A 25383-nucleotide genomic window follows, 5' to 3' on the forward strand; every position below is an offset into this window, starting at 1 on the left:
TGTTCCTAAGCTCTTTTGCTCAAGGCTAATACTCTACCACTATGAGCCACAACTCTACTTCTGGTTTTCTGGTGGTTGATTGGAAATAAGAGTCTCATGGACTTTCCTGCCTGGGCTGGCTTCAAATCATGATCTTCAGATCTCAGCCTTCTGAGTTGCTAGGATTACAGGCATGAATCAACTGTGCCCGGCAAGCCTACTAGTTTTTGTGAGCAGAAAATCTTAAAAGCTGTGTTTCTTCAAACATCACATGAAAGCCAGACTCTGGCTACTGGGCTATGTCAGGGATAACTCAGGTTTGTTTGCAGCTGGTCCAAAGCAGGTGGGACGGACAGAGTTAAATCTACGAGTACTCGCTCCTGCTCCTTCTCCCTAGTCAGAGGCCCCCTACCAAGAACTTTAACAGCAAGGGGAAAGCTGGCAACTGGGCCAGATGCTCAGATGACAAAAATCTGCTCTTTTGTACCTATCAACTGTTCAGGTTTATTTTCAAGTGAATTTGGTGTATCAATTCACTCTCTGGCTTGGTGTGTGTGTGTGTGTGTGTGTGTGTGTGTGTGTGTGTGTGTGTGTGTGTGTGTGTGTGTGTGTGTGTGTGTGTGTGTGTGTGTGTGTGTGTGTGTGTGTGTGTGTGTGTGTGTGTGTGTGTGTGTGTGTGTGTGTGTTTTCACATAAATACTGACAGCTGGCTTAAGATGTCTTTTCTTGAAAACAAAAAGTACTATACAATCTTCCCTGTTATAAGCCAGATCTACTGAATTTTAAACCAAGTTCTCTTACCTGAACATACTGGTTTCTAATAAATCACCACACAAGCAAACTCTATGCATGCTAGGACAATAATGCTACTACCAATGTGCCAGTGAACGAGACCATCTCCCACCTTCCGCCTGTGCCAATCTCCCACAGGGAAGCAATGTCTGGGATGGCATTGAAGAGCCTGGTACAGAGCTGCAGTCTGGTTTTACTTGTGGTCAAAGCGCTGCTAAGCTCCAGTTATTAAGTTATTCCACTGCTATCCAGACTATTTTCACCCAAAAGGAAAAAGAACCCTTTGTGATGGCTTAATGTTATTTCATTTGCAAATTACAGCATAGTGAACGTTACTGCTTGCAGACTTGAATTCGTCTTTTCAAATTTTCTCACCTTATATGAAATAACCTCTTAGCCACCCCTTCTCCTCCTCAGCCCTTTCTCACTTTGGGTACAAAAAAACTTCAAGCAGGATCGCTCATGTTAATAGAAACCTTACACCATCTTCCAAAACTTATTACAGCTGCTTTTGGTATAAAATGAAACCTCAGAGAATGTTATTGAAAATGTTTTTAAAAAGTCAGTAGGCCTCAGGTTTCATTTCTCCACATGAGGCTTTGATTTCCTTTGTAACCTTCTTCTCTGCCCTTAAACAAGTCAGAGAATGAGGCCTAAACCATCTTGGAAAAAGTCCGAGGATGCCAGCATCTCCCAAGCCCTGAGGTCCCCTCCTTGTCCTGAGCCATCAATCTCCCTGGGTGATCAGCCTTGAAGAACAGCTCCAGCCTCTTGTCCTAACTTCTGAAAAGTCAGGGCGGGGGGGGGGGGGGAGTGCGAGTGCAGGAAGCAAGTTAGATGGCTGTTGACTGGACAGAGGGGGAAGGCAGGTAGCCCCTGCACTGGCGACCCAGCCCCCAGAGCCCCCGTGGGCCCCAGGCAAATCAAATCCCTTGGGTTTGCAACTTTTCACAGCAAGCTGAAATAAAATGGATTAGCTCATGAATTAGTTCTAGATGAGAGACGAAAGTCCAGTATTGGCTCAGCTTTTCTATTTGAAAGCAAAGTGAAATCTTCTCCACCAGACAAGATTTACACAATGCTAGTCAAGGCTCTCTTACAGCATGTTTAACTCTGCAGATACGATGTCAAAACACTTGTCTTCCCATGGGGGGTGGGGGAGGGGCAAGGAATAAAAATACATGCAAAGTACAGCTCACCTTGATTTCTGGGTTGCAATTTTGAAACAGAGATGCCCTGAGCCTGGCAGGTTGTAAGTATATAATCATCTATATATGGGCCTGAAATAGGCCAAGAAACCTGTAGTGATTAGAGGTCCCTGTGTGAATTCCAAATTAAGACACAAGGGAAAGCCATCCAAAGGGTGGGGCTGGGGCTGCGGACAGTTGGCTGGAATGAGGTTCCTACAAATAAATGCGTAGTAAACATAGACTGAAGTGCTTTAAAAAATACATTCCCTCCCTGCCTCCCCCCACTCCCCTACCCCCCGTCTCTCACACACACTTGGTCTGGCCCCATGCTTCAAGTGTCCACTTCACTAAAGCAGAAAGCTCAGCCCCACTGAGGGAAAATAAATACCCACACTGGTTCTCGGATCCTGCTCTCTAGCTAAGAGTTACCAACCAGACAGGGCCCTAGGACAGCAGCCTGCTTTATTCCAAGAGGCAATTACAGAGCACAGAGGGGGAAAGGGGGGAAAAAAAAGAAAGAAAATACCTAAGTGACAAAGAATAAATCTTTGTTAATTGACCATTGAAACTTTATAACATGCCAGCCCTCCTCTGGACATAATAATATGTTTGCTCATAGGAGATCCACAACTTTTGCTGTGACATAGCAAAGGCCATAAAAAGAAAAAAAAAATCCTAGAGCAGAGAGTGGTCATGTCTAGAGGCTCAGTAAACACACATCCCAAGGACCAGAAGGACCAGGCTCTTAAATTACATCTATAAATTAATCAAGGCCAGGTTTCCCAGCATGCTCTGGTCTTGAGTTTTGCTCCTCCCCAAAGTTAGACAGCGCTGGCCACAAAGAACCAACTCAAAGCTATTTTTCACTGGCAGCAAACGACCAAGGGACCCAATTCACACTGATTTTCTAGCACAGAAGCAGCCGGTTTCTCACTTGTGGAAGCATCAGGGGATGGCTTTGTCAGATCTGTCTTTAGATTAAAATCAAAATTACATTGTCCTTTGCCATTTGGAAGAGAAGGGGGGGGGGAATTCTTTTCTCCTAAAGCCAGGTCTAACCTCTCTCTAAAGGATAGGTGGTGATGGTTTGGGCAGGGGCTGCATTAAAAATGCACCAAATCAGTTACCAGGAGGCCTGGTTAGTACAAGGAGGCAGCCATCAGAGCCTTCTGAAGTTCAAGGAGCCCCACAACCTGCTGAAGGCTTCACACGCATGACAATTAGTAGAAGGAGTTCACTGCTTTGTCCCATGTAGGCCTAATGGACTCACATCAGACAGGCTAAATCCAGCTGGGTCAGAGTTGTGTTTTCTTTTCCCTAAGCCTCTGGAGATCAACACAAAAGACAGTGAGAACTAAAAATGATCAGCAGAAAAAGGCAGGGCTGTGAAGGGAGGGAGAAAGGCATTTTCACACAGCCCCGGTGGCAGCACCGGAGGCTAGTACTTTAGCTTGTCATCTTCTGGACCAGGGCCTGGTTTGAGACAGCATCTCATTATGTTGCCCTGGCTGGCCCCAAACTCACGATCCTCCTGTCTCCGACTCTGGGACTACAGGTGTGTAGCACAATGCCTGGTGAACCTGACAGAACAAAAATCCAATTTGGTGGCGTGTGATTGGCTTGCTGTCCTTGGCTCCATGGCCCTGTCTGTTCCCTCCGCCTGGTGGCCCAGGTGTCCCCACCTTCTGCCAGGCCGCTCATCTCTGCCAATCCTGCAATCAGGATAGGATCAGCTGCCTCTAAAACCACACATGCCTCTTTTTCACCGACACAGCAGAAGTGTGTGGAACAAGCCTGGGTGGGGAAAGATGAAGTGTCTTTCCCTCGGTGCTAAAGTCACAAGTGATCTGTGGACCACACCCGTGAAAAGACAACCCCAGAACACGGCTGATTCCACTGCGTTGGCTCGGTGGTGTGGCTGGGTGGAGTCAGGTGCCGGCTGGGGCCCCGACGGGCCTGGGGAGACCCAGGCAGGTGGAGGCAAGGCACCTTCCATAATTAGTGTCACCGATGATATGATTTGGCTTGGGGATGAGTGGCTTCTACCTGCTGGGCGTCAATTTGGATCATCTTGAGAAAATTACAGGAGCAGAGCGCCACATTACTTACACCCCAAATGTTTAAGCCACCCTGAGTTCTATGCCTTCAGAAAAGGTAAACTGTTTGAGCTGACAACTCTTTGATCACCACTTATACAAATCTACATTCAAGAAAGGCTTATCTACCTATGAATGCATGCCCGTGTAGGGTTTGAACTCAGAGCCTCATGCTTACTGGAGTGACACTCTACCACTTGAGCCATACTTCCAGCCCTGCTTTTTACTCATCATTTTGTCTAGTCCCAGGCTGGCTTCAAACCATGATTCTCTGGGTCTCAGCTTCCCAAGTAGCTAGGATAAACAGGCATGTGATACACCATTGGAACCCAGGTGCCTTTCCTTTTGTGAAAAGAAAAAAGGTGGGGGAGAAAAGGGGGCACGGCTTTGAGATGATGAGACATGCCTGGAGTTGAAGTGCTGTGTGTATTGGGGGGGACAGTGCTGTGCTCACGCAGCACCTCAAATGCATTGGGGGGCGCAAACAATATAAGGGGTGGCATTGACAAGATGCACTGTACTTATAACCTGAACTCACGGAGTTAAAACTCCTTTAACAAACTACTTAATAAAGTAAATAAATAAAATTTTAAAATGTACTGAATGTTACTGAATCAAGTGATTACTGAAGTGGCCAACTTTATGCTGGGTATCTCTTATCACAATTTTTTTTTTTAAAAAAAAGGAGACATGGTACTTCAATGCCAGCAGCTGACACCTGTAATCTTAGCTATTCGAGATGCTGAGAGTATCACAGTTCAAAGCCAGACTGGGAAAAGAAAGGCTGTGAGACTCTTATTTCCAATTAACCACCAAAAAGCCAGAAGGGGTGTGTGGCTCAAGTAGTAGTGCACCAACTTTGAATAAACAAAGCTCCAGGTCAGCACTCAAGCCATGAGTTCAAGCCTTAGGACTGGCACAAAAGGAAGAGAGAAAGAGGGGTGGGAAGAGAATGTACAGAAGGTGGAAATATTAAGACAGGTGTCTAGGGTCATGGGAAACCTACGTCTCAGTTAGCTAAGTATGTTTATGTTGTCTAGTTTACTAAATGAGAGCTTTTCCTCTCTTGTAACTCAAGACTGAGCGCGTGGTGTCCCCGACGCTGGGCTGTGGATGCTGATGCAGATGCTAGCGTCAGATCTTTGTAGACTCCCTCCTGAGGAGCTGGGGTAAACACAGCTGACAGAGTGCTGCTGGGCATGGGCCTGGAGTCCAGGCCCTACGAGCCCCAGCCCTGTGCTCTCAGGACAGGGCAACGCCATGGATCAGGAATGCACGATCATCAGCTGGTGTCTTACATAGCTGAGCTCCCTTCATGGCAAAAGCATGCTGGAAAAAGAACATGCTCTGTTTTGTTTTGTTTTGAATTGTTCAGGGATTAAATATACTCTCCTGTCAGAAATGCTGAACTCCCATTTAGATTATCTTCTCTCAGATGATTTGCAAAGAAACAAACAAAAATTGAGGACACCAGAGAGCCCCCAATCCAAGTCAGGAACCCGAAGTTCCTACATTACCTATTAAATTATCTATTAAAAGGATCCAGACAGCCCAACTTGAGAACTCTGTCCTAGCTGGGCACCGATGACTCACACCTGTCATCCTAGCTACTCAGGAGGCTGAGATCTGAGGATTGTAGTTCAAAGCCAGCCTGGGCAGGAAAGTCTGTGAGACTCTTATCTCTAATAAACCACCAGAAAAACAGAAATGGTGCTGTGGCTCAAGTGGTAGAATGATGCTAGCCTTGAGCTGAAGAGCTGAGGGATAGCGTCCAGGCCCAGAATTCAAGTTCGACGGCCAACAACAACAACAAAAAAAAAAAAAAAGAAAGAAAGAAAGAAAGAAAAGAAAGAAAGAAAGAAAACTCTGTTCTAGCAAAGTATTCACACAGGTGCCCCATAATAAGTATGCATGAAAGTTTTACCATTGTGTTTTGTTTTTTGTTTTAGGGAACTAACAGATACACACAACCTATAAACAATGATGATACATTTAGTATACCACACTAATAAGAGCTGAAGTAGATCGACACGTACAGACACAGTGAGCTGTCCATGGCACAAACATGGATTGCTTTCATCACTTTTGCCATATAAAAAAACCTCTCTTCCAGAAGTCTAGAAACATTTTTTCTAGACTCTACCTAGAATAGAAGGAGGGGCTTTTAGCCCATCTGAGCCAACAATCAAGCAATGTTTCCCTTTGCTGTAAGCAACATGAGAATTTGAATAATAAACCTATTGTTTTCTTGGGAACAAAACTCAGACACAGAAAGGAGTTGTGGTTCCAGATGCTCTATTGTACGAGCATCAGCTACAGGGAGGCTTCAAAGTATCAGCAGATCCCAGGAGTCTCAGATCCAAACTGCTCTGCTCACAGCCCAGACCTAGCTCATAACGTACAGTTGGCAACAATCTCATATACAGGATGATTCTCTCTCTTTTGTGTGTGTGTGTGTGCATGTGCACACGCGTGCATACGTGCGTGTGCACGCACGCAGGCACACGTGCAGTTACGGGCACTCAGAGCCTCACACTGTCACCTGGCTTTCTCACCAATGGCTGGTGCTTTACTACTTGAGCCACAGGCTCCACTTCTGGCCTCTATTTTTTCATTTGTTCATCGGAGAGAAGAATCTCATAGACTTTCCTGCTCAGGCTGGCTTTGAACCTCGAATCCTCAGCTCTAGCTCCAAAATACATAATTGAAAGGACACTTAAGAACTTGCGTTTTCATATCTAGCATGACAGCCAATGATTGTCCTCAGAAGGCCACTGCTGATAAAAGGACATGCCTAGGGCACAATCTGAGCTGTATGCCGGACACACAGGTCTTATTTAAGAGAGTCACACAATGAAGAGTCTCTGGGAAAAAGAAGGAAAAAGTTAGAGTTCTGTTAAGATCCAAGATTTCCAACTCTTCACTGTAACTGTTTGGGGTTTTCACACGGTTGAAATGAGAAAGCTAGAAGGCCACGACTCCTTCATGTGCTAATGTGCTTTACTTTGTTCTCTTCCCTCAATCAAGATAATGACAACCTTACCACCTCACCTCTTTCCAGAGGAAGAAACAGAACAACCTTCTACCGTACCTTCTCCACACTCCATCTCCCAACAGCTTCCTGCACTGGACTGGCTACGAACCAGATAGGAAGATGGTGACTTGAACAACAGGGTGTTCTCAGGGAAAGAGAATCCAGGACAAAACCAGAGGACCGATCAAGAACTCAACAGCTTCGTCCACACTCACATCTTCCTGGAAGTTAGCATAAATCTGACCAAGAGGAGCCTTTTACTTTCTACAGGCAGCTGTTGATGAAGCCGTAAGAAGTACGTTCAGAGCAAGCCTTGTAGATTTGCTGCTTTTGAATTTGAAATACATTAAGACCCACAAAGTAACTCATCAAACTCTGTTTTTACCATAAGATGCGTAGTGCCTTCTCCAGAATGCTGGAGATTTAAAGCAGTTCAGATGTGAAAGTTTCTCAGATATTGGAATGTGTGCATGGACTGATTGATCATCTTTAATCAAAAAAAAAGTCTAATATCCAAAGGCTTAAAATCTGAAACTTTCAGAGGAAAAACCAGGACAAGCTTTGATCTACAATATAATCAGTAGGACGTATACACACGCACATGCGCGCGTGCGCGCGCGCACACACACACACACACACACACACACACACACACACAGAGGTAACTAGGATTGGGGAACTTCAGTTTGAAGGTGCTCAACTTGTATTTCAATTTGGCACATAGAAACCTTGCTGTGTTCCTGCACACAGACACTGTGCCTGCCATCTATGTGGCAAGCTCTGATGAAGAGCTCCATCCACCGGCATCTCTACGTGAGGTGTGGTCCAGGTAAGAGACCTTAAACTGTAAGACATTGACCCGACTCTAACACCCCTACATCCTGTGCCCACGCTACACCCTCAATGCCAAAGGTTAGACAACCAACCCACTATCAGCCCTGTCCAGGCCACCTCACCAGGCCACCTGCCAGGAGGGAAAGCAATCAATCCACGGCCTGCCTCCCCCAGTGGCGGGGGCAAAGGACAGCTGATGGCTGGCAGAGAACACAACAAAAATGCCGCCATCACCAAGTCTCCTCCACACAGGCCCCCGCAGGCTGGCCTCTTCTCTCCCGGCCTGCACAGAGCAGTTCCTTTTTGGGAAAAATCTCGCTTTACTGGTCAGAGCATCTGAGCAATCCTGCTCTGCGCTCAGCCTTTGCCCCGGGAAGCCCAGCTGTGTGAAAGGAGTGAGGAGCAGCATGCGCAGGCTCACTAAACACTCCTGGCAGAGGGCGTTTGGACACCTCCATGCTGACCGCTCCTTCTGGCACACGTGGGCTGAGTGTAGGGCTCAGCCTGGAGACCGGAGGAAGCGCAGGATCGCCTGGGAAGAGCGAGGAAGGGTCATCCGTATTATTACTCTGCCACGTATCAATAGAGTGATGTGAGGGCAGAGGGGCTGGCATTGCCCAAAGCCATTCAGCTCGCTAAGGATGGAAAACAAGATCTGAACTCTCTTCTGTAACAGCGCCGCCCCCACCCCCACGCCCACCCCCGAACCCCAGCAGCACTCCTTGTCTGGCAAGGAGACACCAGCCCTGAGACCCTTAAGGCCTTAAGTGTGACAACTATGGTTTGGGAAGAGGGTGAAAATGGCAAAAAGCCACAGAATGTGCTGCCACTCAGTCGCTGTCCCAGTGCGGTGGCTCTGCGGTGACAGGTGCCCTCACAATCGTATGCATTGGGACGGATCCCGTGACATGCCACCTCAGTGTTTCTGGGGAGAGGGGGCTTCCTGCCTCCCTCCAGCTAGGTTTCACAACTCCAGAGCCGATGCATGGAGCCGACACCAGCACAGAACACCAAATCCTACCTTACACAAAGAAATGGAACAGAACGGGTTGGTAGCAAGATCGTAAATATGGAAAAAATCCAGTAAGGCCTGGCCAGAAGGCCAACCCCCACGGGGTTACATAATCTGGAGATTCACAGTTCCGATAGCACTAAATGCTCCCTCCAAGACTGCTCTCTGGTACATGGAAAGTCAAGACCTCTGTCTGCTGGGGTCACAGGATAAAAGAACCCAGGGCCAAGATGTGCTCTTCCTGAGGAGGTGAGTGGAAGCAATCCTCATGGTAATGAACTCACTGGTTAATTAATTTGCTAGGCTAATATTCCTTTGTTGACTTAAAAAACTGTTCTGTTCCATAAGTGTGGCCAGAATTCACTCTTCAGATCTGACTTAGGGGACACAATTCCTCTGTCCCTTTGCCTGATTCAGTGAGCACGCTGGGCCTTTGTTCCCCCAGGACTTTGGCCACCCCCAAAGAGGGGGAGGGGGGCACTTTGTGAAATTTCTTCTCCCACTGGGGATGGGCTGCCAAAGGCATGGGGCCAGGTGTCAGCGGGCTCACCTGGGCACTGGGGAGAAGGGACTCCTCCCTCAGACCCCGGGGGGCATCACCCGGGCAGGTTTCTTCATGCTGCTAGGCTGAGTCCCGTCATGTCCCGAGCAAGAGTTGCAGAGAATTTATGGAAAGGGCTAACCGGTAGCCATTGCCAGCTGCCTCTAAGCAAGTCAGGGCTGGCAGCTTTCACTCTGGGGCGAGACATGAGTTTCTGGAAAGGTAAGCCAATGGAGAGAACATGACTGGCCTTGGCAAATCTAGAGGCTCCATTTCTACCTCCATGGTACCCTGTGTCCTCAGATACCCAGTGCCAGGCGGGAAAGTCACTGGTTGGCTATGGACGGTTTCTGGAGTGACCAGTCCAAGAAGGACAGGGTGTAAATGCAAAGCCAGTCTCTGGGAGTGAGAAAAAGCAACCAGGCTTCTGAATCAGTGTCAAGAGGCCCTAGACTGAAACCTCGGCTCAAATGCCTTTTCCAAAATGGGCTTGGTGGCTCACATCTGTAATCCTAGCTACTTGGGAGACTGAACTGTGAGGACTGAGGTTCAGAGCTAGCCTTGGCAGACAAATCTGAGAGACGCTTATCGCCAATTAATAGCCAATAATAATTAAAAGAAGTGGAGGCATGGCTCAAGTGGTGGAATACCAGCCTTGAGTAAAACAAGCCAAACAAGAACACAAGGTCCTGAGTTCGAGGCCCACTACGGGCACACACACCCATGCACACATGCACGTGTGTGTGCACGCACAAACACACACACACACAGAGAAAAATGTTTTTTCCAAGTCCTTTCACAAAGCACTCAGCCCCTGTTGGACCCAGCCATCCTCAGCTATAAGAAGAGTGAAGGGTAGGGGCAGGGGTAAATAGACCCAACATGAAGCATCCCAACTCTGCCATCCTCTTCTGTAAACCCAGCAACCAGGCCAGTCCAGGCTGGCATCAGTGACAAAGTTAGAGATGCAGACCTCAGCAGAAAATAGGAAAGCCTCTGACAACATGGCCCGGTTTGGTTAGTAAGACTTCAGGTTGAGGCCAATAAAAGTTATTAAAAACTAACACTCAAAGAAAAAAAAAATCCATTTGGGGTTATTTGTTACAGCAGCTCAAGGAAACTCATACAACCCTCCTGGGAATTAAATAAGGATCATCATTCCAATTAATTGTCCTGATGATAACAACAGCAGCTCAACAAAGCAAAGGACCAAGTCCCAAAGCACCTGGTAACCAGGTGCACCTTCTGACAGGCTCCGGGCATTTGTCACAATATCAAGCCACTTTTGTTTCTAATACGCATGGGCCTCAGCTCACGATCAGATACAAGGGAAGTGAGAAGAGTTAATGACTTATCTTAGGCGCAGCTTTATTGCTGGCAGGGCCCCATCAGATCCAAGGCTTCAACAACAATCACTGATGGACCAAGGCAAAGACTTAGCACATCCCTCTACCTACTTGAGGGCAGCCTGTTGCATTACTGTTGCAATTACTGCGATGTGGAACTTCGCACTAATTTTCCCTTGCTGTAAATGGCTGAAAAGTAATGGTGTCAATTTTAATGAGGCTCAAGCAAGGCCCCTAAAAGGGCTCCCGCAAACAATATCAACTCCCCTCACGTACAACAATGGCTTGCTGTTTAATTCCAGAACACAAGAATGTCACTTAAATTACACGCCTCTCGCATTAAAGTGCTTATAGAGATGCCTTTCCGAGGAAGAATTTCAATAAAAAGATCTCACCCATTTTGATGCTTTCTAGTATCTGAACCACAAATCTATGTATCATAGCAACAAAAATAAAACCAGAGAGAATGAATTAAGAGCAGGACTTCATTTTCATGGGGCAGTTTCTGATTTGCTGAGCAAGAGAGAGATAGGTAAGAAGCTACTACCACGTGGTGGTATATTAAATTTGGTATATTAAATGTGTTGCTGAAGTTTGAAGCCTTTGCCTTTCCCCTTACAGAGATGATCAGATGACTGCAAGTCTGCAGGGTATTCTTCAGCTGACTCGATTCTTGTTTTATGAGCACTTCTCCAAGCAATTACTAGGGTTTGGGAGCAAAGATGAGAGTATTTCCCACCTCCATTCTTACTGAAAATGTCTTAGACTCCACTGACTTCTGGCTTCTATTTATAAAGAAGGTTCAAGGCTTGGAAAATTATTAGACTTGAGCTTTAATGGATATTCCCAACAAGCATTGTGTCATTATTGGCCGGCGTTATGCTGGGCCATCTCCCAAATGTGTGACATAACCAGGCCTCGGCATTACTCCACACACTCCATGCTCACTCTGCATTGCCCCGCTGAATCATAGGCTCTTTTCAACAAGACTGATTGCCAGAGGATTAGCATTAGACAGCACAATTCCATTATTCAGCAGCCCAATTCAAATCCCAACCCTAAACGCGAAGAGAGATTTCAGGGCTTCATAGGAATGAACTGCCAGAAAGCTCAAAGGGGAGGTGGGGTGAGGGGCTTTTGAATGCTTTACATAACAATTCAGTCTAAAACTTGCTGCAAGCCAGAGCCCAGGGCTGGAGCAGCCCAGACCTGACTCCCAATTGCTGGCCTGGCCCCAATCAATGCTAATGAACAATGTACAGACCTGTGGAAAGGTAGAACCCCAGAAGATTGCTACAGCACAATCTCTCCCCCCACGGCCCCCCCACCGCCCTCAATAAATTATTTAATTTCAAAATCAGGCTTTTAGAGCTTTAAGCATGGATCTAACTTTCTTTCCTAAAGTGGAAACCTTTCATGCCAAATTTGGTACACACAGCCCAAAGACATTGCAAACCATACGCCCTCCAATTGGCCGATTTCTAATGTGTCAGTGTTGAAAATTCATGACAGCCATTCGCTTCTCATATCTGAACTAGTAATTCTCAACAACATACCACAAATATCTCTATGAGAAAAGGAATAAATGGCTCTAAGACTCATACTTCAGTCGTAGGGCTTGAACTCTGGGCCTGGGCGCTGTCCCTCAGCTCTTCAGCTCAAGGTGAGCACACTACCACTTGAGCCACAGCACCACTTCTGGTTTTTTTTTTTTTTTTTTTTTATGCTTATGTGGTGCTGAGGAATCAAACCCAGGGCCTCATGCATGCAAGGCAAGCGCTCTACCACTGAGCCACCTTCCCAGCCCATCCACTTCTGGTTTTTCTGAGTAGTTTTACTGGAGAGAAGAGTCTCATGGAGTTTCCTGCCCAGGCTGGCTTTGAACTGCGATCCTCAGATCTCAGCCTCCTGAGTAGCTAGGATTACAGGCATGAGCTATCAATGCCTGGCAAGACTCATACTTTTATGAATAGTGTAGACTAGACTTTATTTTTATTCATTCATTTATTTATGTATTTTGTCAGTCATAGGGCTTGAACTCTGGGCCTGAGCACTGTCCCTCAGCTCTTCAGCTCAAGGCTAGTGTTCTACCACTTGAGCTACAATGCCACTTCCTAGACTAGACTTTATGTGAAGACTTAAGCAAACTTCATATTCAGTCGTTTAAACAACTCAAAGGTTGAAGTAAATATTCTTTGTAAAGAATGCTTCTATGCAATTTGAAGACTACATCCCACTATATGAAGCAGAGCATTTACCTTCACTTGACAGAAAATCAGATTGTTTTCATTTTTACTTTAATCTAAATCTTAAGTTAACCAAACTGACGCCTTTCAGTTAGTCCAGTTTTGGGAAAGAGAGAGAGAGAGAGAGAGAGAGAGAGAGAGAGAGAGAGAGAGAGAGAGAGTGTGTGTGTGTGTGTGTGTGTGTGTGTGTGTGTGAATATCAGGGAGCTTGAACTCAGGGCCTCATGTCTGGCTTAGCTTTTCCACTCAAGACTGCTTCTCTACTACTTAAGATACACCTCTACTTCTAGCTTTTTGCTGGTTCACTAGAGATAACGGTTTCTCACATTTGCCTGCCCAGGCTGGCTTCAAACCATGATCTTCAGATCTCAGCCTCCTAAGCAGCTAGGATAGATAGGCTAGAAAGGTTTTTAATCTTTCTTAGGGCAGTTCAGGTGTCTTGTAATTTGTCTCTTTGAAGAGTTTTATGCCTTGTGGAAAGACCAGAACTACCCTCAAATGAGAGAATACCAGGGGCCGTGCACACTGCATGATGTAGAAAAGACTTCACATATGCACAGAGGGTAGGTAAGCATGTGTGTACAGTGTTACCAAGTCACAGGACCAAAAACTGGATTCCTGTGAGCTTTCAGTAGAATCTTTAGAAGTCAGTAACCTCTACACAGAAAATGGCAGACCAATCAGGTACCTCAAAACATGGGCCCAATGATGGGAGTGGGGCGAAAGGTGTGGTATATGACCACTTACAACAACAAGCCACAACAGGCAAAAACTTGGGAATTAATTGGTGTTTCTAAGAGTACAGGTGACATGATCTGAAGATGTTCAACAAAAATGCCTGATTAGCTGTGCGCTCCAAACCAAAGGTATTCATCAGCTCATACCTGTGGTCCCCTTTCACAGACAAAACACCTACCAGGAGCATGCACCAAACTGGCAGTGTCTAACAACTCTCCTAGACAATGCCCATTTTCTAGCAAGCTATGGTCTCCGTCAATGCAAGATCTCTTCCTCGCCCCTGCAGCCGCATGGCATAGTTGGGGCATAGTTCCCCTTCCCTGCCCACTCGCATTTTTTCAGAATAATCTGTTTCCAGGAGGTCAAGATGTTTTATACCACATGTACCTTATAAAGATGATGTTTGGGAACCTAGAGGATCCTACCAAGCTCATTTTAAAAAATAATAACTGGCTCATCAGGAAATAGAACACTGCCAAGTACCTTCTAGAAAGAACAAAAAAGCAAGCCAAGACTCCTTAAATTTCGGAAAAACAAGTCTCACTTTGATGGCGCTTAATGAGTCAGACTAGAACAGTCGGGTGGCAGAGAGCTCCCATGAAGTAATGCCTACTCACCGACGACATCCAGGTGGTACGTGTGGTTGATGGCCCCGTATTCGTTCTCCACCACACAGGTGTAATTGCCCTTGTCAGATGGGACCACGCTCTCCATAATCAGGCTCCAGTGCTGAGTTCGTACCTGCAAAGATCAATGGAAGGGTAGTTCTTTAGCACAGAATACAGAGCACTTTGCTCTTTGAACTTAACAGGACACTGTCTGGTGCTGACAGTACAATTCAGTGGTAGAGTGTGTATCAGCATGAGAAAGGCTCTGGGTTCTATCCCCAGCACTAGTCCATCCCATGATCCCCCAGAACAAGAAGTCAGGGGAGGCAGGGAAGGTTCAGAATCACCTGAATTCTAAATTGTCCTCATAATTAATATCAGAATGGTGACAAAATAACAATCATCATGATAACAAGGCCTATGAAGGCCAGGCGATGGTAGTTCATGCCTGTAATCGTAGCTACTTAGGAGGCTGAGATCTGAGGATCATGGTTCAAAACCAGCACAGGCAATGAAGTCCATAAGACTTTTACCTCCAAATAAGCACCAAAATAATAAAAATAAATAAATAAAAAAAAATAAAAAAGGCCAAAAGTGATGCTGTAGCTCAAGTGGTCGTGTTGCTAGCCTGGAGCAAAAAAAAAAAAAAAAATCTCAAGGACAGTGCCTAGGCCTTGCAAGAACAACGTACATACATGTGAACATGCGTGTATACACACACACATACACACAGAGAGTCTGTGAGACGTGGCAGGCAGGCAGGAATGTTTGGAGTATGGAGAGGATCTGCTGTATTCATGAACTAAAGGACTTCAGCAGGAAAACCCAGCGGCCAGGGCACCAGCCATCGGCCCTAACATTATCAGTGCCCATGGCAGGCTGCCCAGCCACAGAGCAGCCTCAGTCTCCCAAGCAGTAAAGAACCATCTAGAATTTATACTTATAAGCACTAACTACGTGCCAGCTACTGACTGTCCTGGCCCCTTCTTCCATGAGGAGCCCCTGGGCCAGATTCTGCTGTTCTAGACCTTTCTAGTTCCAAAGCCCCTCATTTCTTTCACCATGGTTTCTTAGATGTCTAGAAATTTCCATTTGGGAAACTAGGTCTGCCCCTCCTACTCCTGGAGGTAGTGGAATAGATGATGCTGCCTGTCCCTGATAGATCCAGAATTTCAAATATGGCAGCAATGAATCCTTAAGAAACTAAAGTCATATCTTCATTTGTTTGCAAACTCCTTGAGACTACACAGATAAGGAGCTGGAATCAAAATAAGCCCTTGTGCTTCTTCCTACGACCTGTCCACATGCAAACAGACTAGATTCTAATGTGTTCATCCTGCCTGTCAAATATCTCAATACACCATACTCTTCAATGAGCATGAAGTTTCCTTACTGGGACAAAAATACTGATTTTCTTATTGTAGGGTTCAAGGCTTTATTATTTCTACTGGAATCAAATCATTCCCAAGTATTTCAGACCTGGCATGCCAGACCAATGGGAAGAAAGCAAAAGTAAACAAAAAGCTAGGGCTCAGTAATGCCAACTATCAGTCCAGGAATTTCAACTGACCTTCTGAGCGACTTCTAGGGCATTACAAGTGTTTTCAACCGTGGTCACCTAAAATCCAATAATGCAGGCAGAAGCTTTTGCAAGCAGAGGAGTGATTTATGGAACTAAACTAGAGAATAAAGAAAATCACCTCTTCATGACTCTAAGTGGGCAGAAGAGCCAAGCAGAGTTAGTGATGCACCCGTCGATCGGGTAGCGGGTTCTAAGGCTGCCTCACAGCATCGCTGTGTGCGTGTGGACACATAAGCCACGCCTGCAGAACAAAGTGATGGCTGAGACCAAAATCAACCTCGCTGAGGGTGCCCTTTTCTTACTGGGAGTTCAGAATGAGTCCTTGCTCTGCTGTCACCTGGCCCTGACTCCTCCACATCTACTCTTGGAAGTGGTCTCCAAGTCCAGCACCATGAGGCTAGCAGCAGGAAATAAGAGCTACAAGTGAGCTACGGATGGTCACATGAATCATGGGCATCTGATCTGCCAAGGAGGAGGGCTGTGCTCTGCTTTGTGCTTGCTCCTTGCGGAAGAAGCTGAGTCGAGACGGGAGGTCTCCCCTTCGGAGACAGTGATGCTGCCAGGCTGTCGCTCCCGATTTCCCACTTTGAATGAGAACTCTCTACCTGAATCCTGGCTCCCTGAGTGCTACTGAAGCTGGAACCTGAGAGCTAGAAGCAGGGCCTGGCTTCGTCTGCAGGCAGATGGGTGCACACAAGAGCCTTTGCCCCCAGCCTCTCAGGAGTGGCTCTCCCTGGCTTCTGGGAAACAGGTCAGATGGAAGATAACGTAGGGATGTAGCCACAGGCCCCGACGTCACCAAGCCACGTAATCCAGCATTTAGCCCTGCTGTAAATATGCAGTTCTTTGAGCCCCGGCTCAAATGTCATGCCTGTAAGCCCTTAATCATGGCAGTGCCTGCCTCTGGACCCCATCCAAACTGTCAATGTCTTTTCTTGTGCCTGGACCAAGATTTGGCACATGGTGTATTCCAAATGGAACTGAACACGAATTGTGTGGGGAGGGCACTTCGGTTCCCTTGGCCCAAGACATTAAATCTTGGCATAGGCAACTCAGCCTGGCAGCTGCCTTTCTGTCCCCTCAGGGCATACGGTCAGCTCAGCTCCTGGTGGGGGCCATGGGCACTCAACCCAAGAACTCTCTTCAATGGGCCGGGGTGTTTATTTCCTGGGCATGCACCGCAAAGCTTGGTTAAGTTAACACTGCTAAGATGTTTTTCTGATAAGTGAGAGTACCCTATACAATACTTTACCCCCTCCAGAAGCTTGATCAATATCACCCCAAGCGGTGCTGTTCATTTTTATTTAATTTATTTGTGTCAGTACTGGGACTTAGAACTCCGAGTCTCTTGCCCTGGCTTAGTTTTTCTGCTCAAGGCTGGTACTCTACTATTTGAGCCACATCTCTACTTGGGACTTTTTGCTGGTTAACTAAAGATTAGAATCCCTCAGATTTGTCTGCCTGGGCTGGCTTTGATCTCAACCTCTTGAGTAGCTTGGATTCCAGGCATGAACCACTGTGCCCAGTATTTCTTTTATTTTTTTTTTACATTGCTACTCCAGTATTTGATTCCTTGACATATACCACAAATCCCAAATTTTATAAGCTGTAGCCTTTTCCAGTCGGATGTCCTTAGAATCTGCCAATGGAGGCATTCTGGCACTTTGAATGACATATCCTAACACTAATAAGCAACTGCTTAACAGCAAGCTAGGTTACTACAACAGCCACACTATAAAAATAGGAAACAAGGACATAAAGTTTGGGGGTTTATCAAATCATTACGCTTCCATACCACACTTTAGGGTAAACCAGAAATGACAACCCTGAGAACAGGAATGTAAGATGTGCCCTTCATCCTGGTTCTTTAAAACCCATCAGATTTTCAAGGTTATGATTATTTTGCCCACTATGCCAAATGCATGTAAACCACCTCTGCTTTCACAGAGGGAAGACAAATATCCAATAAGCATATGAAAAGATGCCTAAGCTCATTAACAACCAGGGAGATGCAAATTAAAACAATAATGAGATGATGTTATTTACCAGCTGATTAGCAGAAATTAGAATGATCAATGTTATTCAGAACTCACGGAGTCTGTAAGGAACTACAAACTCAAATGGAAAACGGGGACAGAAACTGAGAAAAATCTTATAAAATTATCCATGTATTATTTTTTTTTAAGTCTAGTTAATGCCAGTTCTAGAAAACTCGCTCACAGAAAAATAGCAGGATTCCTGCCAGGCACAAGAGTAAAACTCGCCGCATTACACTCCGGTGCATCACGCTGGATTCCATCACAGCCTGGCCAAGGTGACTCACACCTGTAATCCTAGCTGTTCGGGAGGCTGAGATCAGAGGATTAGCGTTCTGAGAGACTCATCTCCAACTAAACAGCAAAAATCCAGAAGCGGAGGTGTGAAGGTGCCTAGAGCACAAAAGCTAAACAAGAGTGTGAAGTCCAAAGTTCAAGTCCCAGTTCTGGCACAAAAAAAAGAAAAATATAAAAGAGAAGAGTCACTAGGAAGATCTACTTCATCCTCCATGAATGAATGTAAAATTTCCAAGAGTATAAGAATTTGGTAATCTTTGAGACTGGATAACCTCACTCTATTGACTGGTATACGAAAAACGAGGTTGAAGCCAGGTGCCAGTGGCTCACATCTGTAATCCTAGCTACTCAGGAGGCTGAGATCTGAGGATCCAGGTTCAAAGCCTGCCAAGGGCAGGAAAGTCCATGAGACTCTTATCTCTAATAAACTAGTCAGAATGAGCTAGAAGTGGTGCTGTGACTCAGGTAGTATAGCTCTAGCTAGCCTTGAGCACGAAGAGGCTCAGGGACAGTGTCTAGGCCCTGAGTTCAATCCCCAGGAATGGCAAAAAAAAAAAAAAAAAGTTAAATCTAAATATATTCATGATGATCCATGGGTCAGAAATATGAAGACCCAGAGCACAAATCTATAAAGCTATACGCATGCTCACATAAACAAGACTGCGATCAGAGAGAAAATATACAGAATTGTTAACAAGGTACTTAATTACCTGGTATGGCTCTGACTGCTATTCACTTTTTTCTCCCTTTTTAAGCTTTTTCTAGCTTAACAGAAATCGCACACTTTATAAAGTAAAACAGAATAGTTGGTCCGCCATCCACTCTGTCCTCAATCCTGCCCTGGAAATCCTCAGAGTCTGCAAGTTTCTAGCCAAATGAAACATAAAAGCCAGGGACAAGAGAAATCCCACGCCAACACACACACACACACACACACACACACACACACACACACACACACACACACACACACACACACACACACACACACACACACACACACACACACACACACACACACACACGTGCTACTTTATTTTCATTCCTGCACAGGGCCAAATCTTTGTAGAATTCATCAGTATATCCCATCTGCCAAGTGACAGAATCGGAGAGCAGGAGTTTCAAAACTATGTCCACTAAAGTCTTTTTTAAAATAACATTTCAGTATTGAAACAAAGCAGACTGAAGCTCAGGGCCTGAACTCTCTTACTTGTAAGCACACACACAAAAAAGTAGATTCTACAAACATTCACTCCCTATCCACGCACAGACAAAAAGGTGGCCGGGACAGGTTTGCTCAGAATTCTTCTGTTACCCAAAGCTCCCAAAGGTGCCTGCTAAATCCCCCAAGCTGCCCTGGGGTGACAACTGGGAATGCAAATTTAGCTTGTGGGGCACCCAAACTGAGAAGGCAAAGGTCAAAGACCCAGGCTGTCACCTGGATGTTTGCCTTTCACATTGCAAAAAAATCAGACATTTCCAAACACCCAGGTGTTCGATAACAAGCAGAACAAACACCAGAAACTGGCCTTGGTGCCAGGTGGACCAAGGTGGTGAAGTTAGCAGTCCCTTAACTCGCTGCCATGAGGCTCAGGACACACCATCCACAAGGACAGCAAGCTCTGGGGAACCCTGGCCTTCAGGAAGGCACCCACAAACTGTAGCTCAGCACAGACCAGTTGTCATGAAGATGCACAGCAGCCCCCAAGCTCCGTTTCCAGAGGGCTTCTGGGAACACTAAACAGTCCCTTCTGAATGCAGCTGCACAAACAGGTTGTCACAAACAGGTTGCAGTGGTGTCACACAAATGTAAAGATGAACACTCAGTGGTGTATAACCTCCAACACAGACCAGAGCTGCTGCACAGGAGGTATCCAGAGACACTCCATCCTCTCAGACCAGTGGTGGATATTCTTCTCTTCACTCAATAAACAACACTGAGCCTGGTACCAGTGGCGGAGGCCGTAATCTTAGCTACTCAGGAGGCTGAGATCTGAGGATTGCAGTTGGAGGCCAGCCCAGGCAGACAAATACAAGAGACTCTTAGCTCCCATTGGGCCTGCAAAAAGTCAAAAGTGGAGCTGTGTCTCACAAGATTAGAGGCCAGGACATTCATCACCTTTTGACCTTATCGCTTTAAAAACGCCAGCCTCAAAAACCTAAACAGAACTGTCACATGACCCATCGCTTTCACACCAAGGTAAGTTTTTACTCCAAGCAACAGAAAGCAAGAATTCAGATACAGATGATAGATAGTATTATTCACAATGTTCATTTCAACACAATGTGGTATACCTTACTCGATGAAACACCATTCTACCATAAAAAATGATTGAGCTCTGGTCTACCACATAGGTGTGAATCTTAAATACTGTATATTAAGTGAAATAAGCCAGAACAAAAGGACAAATGTTCTATGATGCCATTTGTATGATGTTCGCTGGGGCTGAGCACACTCGAAACCAGGGGCTCCTGTGTCGATTTCGCAGCCATGCTAAGGCAGCCTTTGTCCCAGGATCTCACCTAGTCTATGATCTTGGATGTTGAAAAGTAAGTGAAAGATGGTGTTTAAGAATCCTGGAGGCCTGAGTCATAAAGTAAGAATGAACTGGAATAGAGGTAGTCTATTAATTATTCCAGTCATTTTCTTGCTTTTCTGCATGACACTGCAATAAATGTTCAAAACCCTATAAAATAACTTGCCACAAAGCTAAACTCTACATAAAACAACCCCCCCCAATCATTGTTTAATGTGACAAAACAGCTGACACACTGCGTGACAGTTCAGCAAGTGACTCTGTGCTCTGAGACATGGAGATCAGCCATCAACATCCCCAACCCAATCTTTTCGCTTGAGGGTGTGTGTGGGGGGGGGGGAGGGGGGGTTCTGAGGCACAGAGAGCTTGAAACTCCTTGTCCCTGGTCAACACTCACGGGAAAGCTGGGCCCAGTGGCTCAAGCCTGTAATCCTAGCGACTTGGGAGGCAGAGATTGAGGGATTCAAGGCCAGCCCAGGAATAAACATTCCAGAGACTCCATCTTAATTAATGGCTGTGTGCAGTGGTGCTTGCCTGTCATCTCTGTGACAAGGCGAAGCAGAAACAGGAGAATAGCACTCCAGACTTGCTGGGGCATATATAAAGCAAGAGGCTGTCTGGAAAAAGTACTGGCATAGTGGCTAAAGTGATAGAGGGCCTGCTTAGCAAACAGGAGGTCCTTAGTTCAAGCCCCAGTCTGGTCCAAGAGGGGGGAAAAGGCCAGGAATAGGCAGACAGAGTCGGGTTTCATGTCCAGTCTTATTACTATATTAACTGCATATTAATAATACCCAACTAACCTCAGCACGCAGGCTGAAAAGAACCAGAATAATTGATTTCCACCACATGAATGTGGCTCAGCAGGGGTCCGTCCCCACATAAACAAAACTGAGCAGTTCCACTGGTCATTTACATTCAAATGAGCTGCTGTTTCTTAATCTCTCCAATTTCATCTTCCTTTCTTCTTTTCCCTCCCCGTTTCCAGGGCTCCCTGTGCTGGCCATTCCAAAACCTGCTACAACGCTATGGACGAGGGCCACCGAGCCATAAACAGGTAGACAAGAGCTGGAGCAACGGCTAGACCATCAAAGCCCTACCAAGGTTAGTGGAATGACAGGTTTATGTGGGGAAAAATGGAAACATCGCAGAAATAACAAACATTGTTTGTGGAAAGTTTCAGGTCTTTGCTTTCTGGAAAATTATGCCTTGGAAAACTTGACACTCTGCTCCTTCCTGAAGGACAGGGGAGAGAGAAGTGGGGGGTGGGGGAGGCCTCAGACCTGACGCCCTCCCCTGAGTTTCAGTTACGTGTCCTTCTCTCCTTCAGCGCCAGTGATGGGGGACAGAAACTAGGAACTACAGCTACAACACAAGCTCGAGCCAAACATCCCCAAGAGCATTTCTTTAAAAGCTATGGAAGCCAGGCACCCATGGTGCTTGCCTGTAATCCCAGCTACTCGGGAGTCTGAGATAGGAGGATGTGGTTAGAAGCCTGCTGGGCAAGAAAGTCCCTGAGATTCCTATCTCCCATTAACCATTCCCAAAAGCCGGAAGTGGAGCTGTGGCTCAAGCAGCAGAGCACTAGAGCCTTAAGCAAAAAATGCTAAGGGACAGCAGCCAGGCCTAGACTAGCATTCAAAACAAAACGAAACAAAAAAACTAGAGATGCTAGGAGCTGGAGACTCATATCTGTAATCAGGAGGCTGAGGTCTAAGGATCTATGTTTGAAACCAGTCTGGGCAGAAAAGTCCCTGTGAAACTCAACTCCAATTAACCACTCAAAAACAGGAAATGGTGCTGTGGCTCAAAGTGATAAATTGCTAGCCTTGAGTAAAAGAGCTCAGGGACAGTGCTTGGCTCTGAGCTCCAGCCCGATGAACAACAAAACAAACAAACATACATACCTAATGTAAACAAGCGAGAAGATGACAGAGGGGCTAACCTGCCCTGAAGACCACCCCCCTCCAACCCCGTGCTGCCCTATGAGACCCTGGACAGAGCTGTGGGCCTAACACAGACCTGGCTAGCCTGGGGGCTGGACATGTGTAGAGGGCCCAGTCCAGACATGAGTGTTGCCCTGGAGACCTGGATCTGATTCAACGCATCATTATTATGCTTTTCCCACAAGTTGACAGCGCTTTCTTTCCTCCTCAACTCCCCAAAACTTCCTGGGGCCGGAGGCATAGTCTGAGTGACCAGTGTCCCCAAAATAAATGTCCACTTGTGCAAACCTGGTTGAGCAATCATTTGTGCTTGATAAGTCATCCATCTCGCAGGTTTCCCACTGCTGCAGCTCCTCCTACACCAGAGAGGTCCCAGCGAGGAATGAGGCCTCGGTCACCACCAACAGGAACAATGCCATCGAAAGGACACTTCTCCATTTTGCCTCACCTTGTGGAATTTTTCTTTTTTAAGAAAAATATACTTTCGATTTTTGTCCCTCCTCACTCAAATTCCACTGGAGGGGCTCACACATGAATGGACAGAATTCCGCCGGTCACGTGTATGTTCGGAGGCCAGAGGACCCGCAAAGCGGGCCTTAAGTTGCTTTTCAAATAGAGGTGCTCTTCATTTAGTGAAATGTTGTTGTAAGTAATTAAAACTGAGTTGCACCTGTTCAAAATCAAGCTGTGGCTCCTAATTAAGCAGCACTCCCCGCCCCCCCCCCATCTTCCAGCAATATCTGTAATCACTAATTCAGATTTGCTAAAAGCGCCTCACCCATAATAATGATGTCGGTCCCATTTATTTTGAGACCAGGAGCCTCCAGTGGCTCACAGGCTGTCTTTGTACTTCCTTACAAGGCTGTCTTAATTGCCAGAATTAATTAGCCACCAGGATTCTGACCATTCTTACACTTCAATTGTATTCAAGTAAATCCCTGAAACACAAGGATCACAGGACTTACAACAAGCATCTCATGATTGAAACAAAACCACAGTTTTGGTGGCTTAACTCTTCCTTTCTAACTAGTACTATCTCATGAAACCTTTATCTGTTTTTATTTGTCCTTTAAAAAAAAGAAAAAGAAAAGAAGGATCAACCCTTCAATCTCATAGTACTTTAACTCACAACTGAACCAAAGGACAAGCCAGCCCTGTGCTTTCTGTCTCCCCACCAAGAAGTCATGAGAGGCGACAAGTCCAAACTTCATAGGGGGAGGGGGGCCTCCCTTCTGCTCCCCATTCCTCTCTGGGTTTTGACCTCTGGGTGTTAATGTTTAAGCGTTACAAAAACGACCTTTTTTTTTTTTTTTTTTTGGTGCCAGTACAGAATTCTGGACCTTGCGTTCCCACTTCACTTTTTTGCCCAAGGCTCTTGAGCCACGCTCCCACTTCCAGCTTTTTGCTGGTGAATTGGAAGTTAATTGGGGTCTCTCATGGGCTTGTTTGTCCAGGCTGGCTTTGAACATTGACCCTCAGACCTCAGCCTCAAGAAGCTGGGACTGCAGTTGTGAGCCACCAGTGCCAGCCTTGTGTTGGACTCTGGAGAGGCCTTGAGGATGGAGGCTAGAGGCCAGCCTCGGCCGGCCTCGGCACAGTGTTACTAAGGAACATTTCACACTCCTGTCTCTAAGCCAAGTCCGAGCCCTGTTAATGCAATCCGGCTCTGGCAGGCAACGACACTGAAACTTTTCAAGTCCTGCTCCAGTGTAAGTTGTACAGATCATAAAACATATAGAAAACAGACTCTCAACTTTCAACCTTGCAGTTATTAAACTCTCCTCGTATGAAGAACAATACCAACGGGGATTGTACTTTCAAATTATATCCAACTCCAAGGGCATTTTTTTTAACTATTCAACATTGACACAATCAATTATAATAATTGTTCTTTTTTCCCCCCGAAATATCCCTTCTCGTTCCTGCCAATTCTGGAGGACTTTCGACAAGAAATAATAGAGTACTTTAAAAACTCAGCTCTACCTTATAGCCTCCAATGCGATGCTCCTGCTTGAACTCCTTGCCGTTTTTCAGCCACCTCAGGGTGGGTGTGGGGCTGCCACCCGCCGCACAGCGGAACTTGACGGTGTTAGCAGCAGGGACGGCGTGCAGTCTCTTTTCCATCTTGTCCGTGTGGGTCCAGTACGGGGCTCCTGAGTTGGAAGACGACGTTGAGATCATGTACGTAAGTGGACAGTTTTATTGCATGAACAAACTCCCAAGAAGGTACAGTTGTTTTCATGGTCTATGAAAAGGCTCTGATATTTTTGCAATCTTTGGACAATAATTGACATGGGGGAAATATTTTCAGAAGTCTAGTCTGACTGGCCTAGCAGCCGGTCTCTGGAGGGACTGCATATTGGTTAGTATCTATTGACAAGGAAAAAGCCACCAAGACACTCTCTGTGTCTCTCTGGTGCTCTCTCTCTCTTGCGCTCGCTCTCTCTTTTCTCCCTCCCCTCCCCGCCAATTCCTGGTGCCAGAAAAAAAAATGCATGTCATATCACGTTTAAAAATACTACTTTCTACTCACAGCAACACAGTAACAATGGCTCAGTGCTCTAAAATTACA

At 46.0% G+C, this 25383-nt stretch overlaps 1 protein-coding gene across 13 annotated transcripts in view; it reads right to left on the minus strand.

Annotated features, from left to right (window-relative positions):
* The window catches only part of Fgfr2 (fibroblast growth factor receptor 2), a 109489-nt gene that overhangs the window by 43258 nt on the left and 40848 nt on the right, over positions 1-25383 (minus strand). For all 13 annotated transcript variants that reach the window (XM_069988180.1, XM_069988178.1, XM_069988179.1 and 10 more), the window contains 2 exons: positions 24795-24964; positions 14426-14549 (listed from right to left, as the gene is read on the minus strand). In XM_069988180.1, the coding sequence (XP_069844281.1) occupies positions 14426-14549; positions 24795-24964 (294 nt within the window). The remainder of the gene's footprint in view (positions 1-14425; positions 14550-24794; positions 24965-25383) is intronic.

Source organism: Dipodomys merriami, unplaced genomic scaffold (assembly GCF_024711535.1).
Source record: "Dipodomys merriami isolate MVZ:Mamm:240054 unplaced genomic scaffold, mDipMer1.0.p SCAF_35, whole genome shotgun sequence".
Lineage (NCBI taxonomy): Eukaryota > Metazoa > Chordata > Mammalia > Rodentia > Heteromyidae > Dipodomys > Dipodomys merriami.